Source organism: Perognathus longimembris, chromosome 28, assembly GCF_023159225.1.
Source record: "Perognathus longimembris pacificus isolate PPM17 chromosome 28, ASM2315922v1, whole genome shotgun sequence".
NCBI lineage: Eukaryota > Metazoa > Chordata > Mammalia > Rodentia > Heteromyidae > Perognathus > Perognathus longimembris.
Window position 1 is genome coordinate 67,177,828 of NC_063188.1, and position 6,324 is coordinate 67,184,151.

General features: G+C 40.8%; 1 protein-coding gene across 3 annotated transcripts in view; it reads left to right on the top strand.

The window, feature by feature from the left end:
- Positions 1-210: 210 nt before the first annotated feature.
- Positions 211-6,324, top strand: part of Mtmr8 (myotubularin related protein 8) — a 79,506-nt gene continuing 73,392 nt past the window's right edge. The window contains exon 1 of one of the 3 annotated variants that reach the window (XM_048336477.1): positions 211-314. In XM_048336477.1, the coding sequence (XP_048192434.1) occupies positions 291-314 (24 nt within the window). In that variant the 5' untranslated portion in view covers positions 211-290. Of the gene's footprint in view, positions 315-340; positions 867-6,324 lie in introns of those variants that run through there. The other 2 variants (XM_048336476.1, XM_048336475.1) reach the window with 2 other exon arrangements.

Sequence of the window (6,324 nt, forward strand, 5' to 3'; positions counted from 1 at the left end):
CGTGACATAAAAGCTTAGATCCCTTACAGCATGAAGTCCGGGAGTGGCTAAATCTGAAACCAAACTCAAATCACTCACGGCAGAAAAGGGCATGTGCCAGAAAGAAAAATGGCGGCAGCGGCTACGGGTGAAATAATGCGATAGGAGCATCGGCGAGGATTAGAAACGAGAGTTCGAGCCAGAGGGGGGAGGGGAGGGGAGGATAAAAGTCGTTGGGCTCAGTGACGGTTGGAGCTGCAGCAACGGCTGCAGCCTAGTGCCGGAGCGTTCGGCTGGCGGGAACTGCGGCCATGGACTATATCACTGTGCCTAAGGTAAAAAACAGTTAGAAAAGGTTGGGAGCAGCGGGCTCTTTCTTGCTGTTAAGCTGGGAGTTCAGGTACACTCCGCCGCCTTCTTAGGGTGCTCTTTGACGCCTCCTTTCTGAGTTGGGACTTGTGGCGTTTTCTCAGTCCACACCCCCTTTTAGCCAAAATGAGCTGTCCACCTCAGGACCTACCTAGCCGCGGCCGCGGAGCGGAGAAAGGCGGTCGGTGCCGCTGACCCACTCTCGCCGCCGCCCCGGCTCAGGTCTACCGTGCTCCCCCGACCCCACTGGGCTCCATTTCCCACCTCAGTCAGTACCTTCGCACCCACCTTTACTTCATCTTTCCCCAATAGCCCTGGATAGTTGATTCTTCTTTTCTCCAATGTTTTTCGCCCCCTTCCAGGTGGCCCCTGTCCCTTCATCTGCCTCGCCGGCCCCCCAGCGCGTTTGGAGTTTTTTTTTTGGAGGGGGGGGTAACGGGCCCGACCGCAACGGGAACAGAAGTGGGGGGTGTGAAGAGCTAAGATGGGAGGAAGAACGCAAGAGGTGGAATTACCAGGTCAGTTGGCGCCTGTTTATAGTACGCAGTTAGAGCCCCTTCGGTTCGTTTTTTTTTTTCTCTCAATTTTTTTTCAGACCCTCCTGACTTACTATCTTCCTCTGAGACCAACGCCAAACCCCTGTAATTCCAATTCCACCCTCCCACTGACCATTTTCTTGTCCTATCTAGGATTGAGGAACAGCGAAGACTTGACAACTAGTCCGTAGTTAATGTTTTTCCATTGCTTGTAACAGATCTGGCTAAGGCTAACAAGTCTACATAATCTAGCGTGTTTTAATGGGAAGAGCAGGGATTTTGAAGTCAGTAGTATTTAATTAGGGTGTTAGATCCCACCAAACATGAACTGATGTCTTGAGGCCAACTGTTTAACCACTCCGAGGCTTGGCTTTTCTCCTCTACCAGATGAGAATATGAAACCCGGCTCTGCTCACTGCACAAAGGTGATTATGAAGATTAAATAAAAGAATATACATGAAAGGATTTTTGAGTGTATATATGTATGTATGTGCTAGTACTGGGTTTTCAACTCAAGCCTCCGTGGTAGAGCACGGCTTTTACCCTCAAGGCTACAGCTCTGTCAGTTGAGCCACAGCTCCACTCTCAGCTTTTTACTGGTTAATTGGAGATAAGAGTCTCTAGGATTTGTCTGCCTGGGCTAGCATTGAACTGCTATCGTCAAATCTCAGTCTCTAGAGTAGCTAGGATTTGTAGACATAAGCTACCATGCCCGGCTGAAAGTTTTTTTGTTTTAGAAGTTACTAGGGCTTGAAATCAGGAACTGGGCACATTCCCTTAGTTTCTTCACTCAGGCTAGCACTCTACCTTATAAGCCACAACTCTACTTAAGGTCTCAGTCTTTTATGCCCTGGCTGGCTGCAAACAGTGGTCTTCAGATCTCAGCCTCCTTCATAGCTAGGATTACAGGCATGAGCCAAAGCACCTAGCTCCTGGTTTGAAAAGTGTTTTTTTTTCTTTTTAACAAAAATTTAAATGTTCTCTGCCTACTTGTTGGCTTTAGACTTTGACACTTTCTGATGGGTAAAGTAAGATAAACAGCCTTCAAACATTTTCTTTTCTCAGTAGCCTCTCCTCAGGGCCCCTCTCTGTGAAAGATTAACCACATACCTTGTAACCTGCACCCTTGCTCTTTTCCGAATCCCTTCATTTCCAGGCCATGCCATTTATACCTGGTTCCCTGTGTAGTATGAAAAGGTGGCTGCATTGAAAGCAAAGGTCTTCCTTCGATCTGGACTTGCTTTCCTAGCAACCCATTTAAGCACAACCCATTTTACTTGCCCAGTTAAAAATAAGTTTACCTGAATAATCTTTTTGTTCTTTTGACTAGGAAAGAGAAAAGCAGAACTGCATTTCTCCTTAAGGGCTAAAATATTAAGATATTTAAATCCACCTACAGGAGGGGGAAATTAAAGCTATGACCTAAGCTGGCCCCATATTATAAGTGGAACAGTGAAGCCACCATTAGCTGGCCCACAGAGAAATAATAATAGTGAATGAGACATACTGAGTGTTTATATTACAGGCACTGTGCTAATTGTTTTGTATCAAGTAGCTCTTTTTATTGAGATTAAGTAACTACGTATATTGCACAGTACACATTTTAACTTTCACAATGATGAAAATCATCATTCTAATCTACAAATAGCTCTTTAATCCTTGGAAAAATAATCTGAGATGTTACTGTTATTCCCATATGAAGATGAGGAAACTGAGGCCTATAGATAGAGATTCACCAGGGCCTCACACCTGTAATCCTAGTTACTTAGGAGGCTGAGATGTGAGGTTTGCAATTCCAAGCTGGCTTAGGCAGGAAAAGTCCATGAAACTCTTAATCTCCAATTAACTAGAAAGAAGCTGGAAATCAGCTGTGGCTCAATTTGTAGAGTGCTAGCCTTGAGTGGAAAAACCTAATGGTATAGTGCCCAGATCCTGAGTTCAAGCCCTAGTACTGCCACAAAAATAAGATCAGATTGCTCACTTTCAAACTGGTATGAAAATGGGATTCAGGCTCAAGAAAATTTTAGCTGACATGTAACCAGACTCTCTTCATGAAACTGATGGCATTAGTCTTTAAAATATGAATAAAAACTCAAAATGAAGGTTTTGTTCTTAAAACAAATTGATATTTCATCTGGTGCCTGGCAGGACTATCAGTGCCCACAGGTTGTGTATTACTATCATTTGGCTTTCTTTTCTAAGTTTCTGGAAGAATTAAGGTTTCACTAATAGCCAAATTAATCACAATTTAATCAGTGGCCTTCTCCTCATTAACTCGCTGTTTGTACAAATGGGAGAAATAACCATCTTGTCTAACTCAGATAACTGAGTTTTTCATATTTCAAGTGCAAAAATGGCTTTTACTTTTGGATCATAATTGAGTCTTTTCTTTTGCTGCAGATGTTAATGCATTTAGGTAAAATACACACAAGATAGACACATACAATTCATAGATTATAAATTTATAGTTCAGTTTACAAAGTGGACATACCTCACCTAAGGGTAAACCACTATTCTGATTTCTAAAGGGATATACTGGGTTTCTCTTTTATTGTGCTTAATTTAAATGGTTTTATACAGTAAATAATCATTTCTATTTGAATTTTGCTCAATATTGGATTCATCCATATTATTCCATATATAAATAATCCTCATTATTAATATGCCACATTAGATTTATTCATTTGTCAGTTGATGGGGGATTTTCAGATCTTGCTATAAGTGGTGGAACATTATTTTGATGCATATTTTTGCCAGCATTGGCGCTTAAACTCAGGGCCTGAGCACTGTCCCTGGCTTCCTTTTGCTCAAGGCTAGCACTCTACCACTTGAGCCATAGTGCCACTTCCGGCTTTTTCTGTTTATGTGGTAATGGGCTGGGAATGTGGCCTAGTGGTAGAGTGCTTGCCTAGCATGCATGAAGCCCTGGGTTCCATTCCTCAGCACCTTGAGCAAAGAAGCCAGGGACAGTGTTCAGGCCCTGAGTTCAAGCCCCAGGACTGGAAATAAAAAAGATTATCCTGTTTATGTGGTGCTGTGGTGTCAGAATGAGAGTTAGTTCCTTGTGCTTTTCCTCATTACTTCTGTGTGATTTAGTACCTAGAGATCTTTTTTGTTTGTTTGTTTTTTGCCAGTCCTGGAGCATGAACTCAGGGCCTGAGAACTGTCCCTGGCTTCTTTTGTTTTTTGCTCAAGGCTAGCACTCTACCGCTTGAGCCACAGCGCCACTTCCGGCTTTTTCTATATATGTGGTGCTGAGGAATCAAACCCAGGGCTTCATGTATATGAGGCGAGCACTTTACCACTAGGCTATATTCCCAGCCACACCTAGAGATCTTAATTACCTTTCCTTCCTGGAATGGAAGCTTATTAATTAGGATTTATTCAGCTAACACTTATTGAACTTCAAAGGAAATTTACTGTGGTTAAGTCTGCATACCTTGGAGCCAGACTGTCTGAATTCAGATCTCATTTCTGCTACTCAACTACCTTTGTTTTTTGTTTTTTAAATAGTTGTTTCTTCTATTTTTGAATTTACATTTATTTATTTTTTAATTTTCAAACTGATGTACAGAGAGGTTACAGTTTCATACTTTAGGCATTTCAACTTGCTTTGTAATTTTGGCAATTATGCAACCTTTCTGTTCCTCTGTGTTTTTTTTTTCTTTCTGTAAATTGGTGGTGATAATAGTAACTTTCTTACAGGGTTGTTGTAAGGATTAAATAAGTTAATATTTGCAAAAGTGCTTAGAATAGTGCCTTGTACGTGGTAGGTAATTATTTTAGCTACCAACTACTATCATTATCATTAGTAGTCGTTATTGTTTAGGGAAAACACATTGGGACTTATTGAGGGCAGAAAGCTGGCTTAGCTATAGCATCTGCTCCCTCTCAATTCTCTTAATCAATGGAGGTGGTAAAATGCCAAGTATAACACCCAAGAATAAAAGTGAGAACTTTCATGAGAGGAACAAATGAAATATTATTGAAACTTAAAGCCAAGTAAGATTGTGGTCCAGATGAGTGGGAAGAATATTAAATAAAGCTTTCTAGAGAAGATAACACTTAAACTGAATCTAAATAATATTTAAGACTTAACTGTTCAAAAATTGGTGAAGGAAGGAGGATTTTTTGCCAAGAGAATTTCAAGAGCATGAACTCATAGACTAGTATTAAGATGAGGGGTAAGAGGTACTTTGAAAGAAATTGAATTTGGAAGGTAGGTTTTATAGGTTGTAAAAGAATTTGAACTTGTTTCTGTAATAAAGAAATACTAAAGATTTGTCAGTCTAACCTCAGTTCAAATCCTATACTGCCAAAAAAGGTCTAGAAATGTTCAAGTTAGAAAGGACATTTTTTTTGGTGCCAGTACTGGGACTTGAACTCAGGACCTGGGCACTCTCTGTTAGCTTTTCTGCTCAAGGCCAGTGATCTGCTACTTGAGGCACACCTCCACTTCTGGCTTTTTGCTTGTTAAACTAAGATTAGAGTCTCATGGACTTTCCTGCATGATTTAGCTTTGAACACTGATCCTCATATCTCATCATCCTAAGTAGCTAGTATTACAAGAAAGAGGGAGCCACCATCACCTGGCTAGAAAGGACAGTTTATCAATATTTTAGCTCTTTTTATTGAAGTTAATTTAGTTAATTTATCAGTGATTGTGGCCAAGAGGAGTGTGTGTGTGTGTCTTTATGTATGTGCATGTGTGTGCTAGTACTGGATGTGAATTTGGGGCTTTGTGTGCTGGCTTGGCTTTTTCACTCAGGACTGGCACTCTTAACACTAGAACCACACCTCCACTTCTATGAAGAGCTTCTTGGAGCTTATGAGTTGCTGATAGAAAGGACATTCGTGTGTGTGTGTGTGTGTGTGTGTGTGTGTGTGTGTATGTGTATGTGTGTATGTGTGTGTGTGCCTAATGGGAGAAAAGAGTCACAGGGACTTTCTTTCCCGGGCTGGCTTCAAACCATGATCCTCAGATCTAAGTCTCCTGAGTAGCTAAAATTACAGATGTGAGCCACTGGCACTAGACCAGAAAAGACGTTTTAAAAGATTATCTGAAGAAGAATGAAAACGTGGTGTCTGGTATGATAGGAAATACTCTAAAATCACATAGTGGTGATATTTATGCAACTTTAAACTGACTGAAAGTAATTAATTACACACTTAAAATGAGTGCAATTTATTATCTGTTAGCTAGACTTCAATTACGATATATAAATATATAAAGATCATCTACCAGTAGTCCAAGTCTTTCATTTCACAGTATGAAACCTGAGGACAAGAAAATTAGTTTCCTGTCCAAGGGCAAACATTTGGCAATCAGCAGAGGCAGCATTATCTTTAGTTATTTAGTATGCGTGCCTGATTCATACTATGATAAAACGGGTGGTGTTATAATAGAAACAATAGCCAAAGTAATTGGAGTGTCACATGG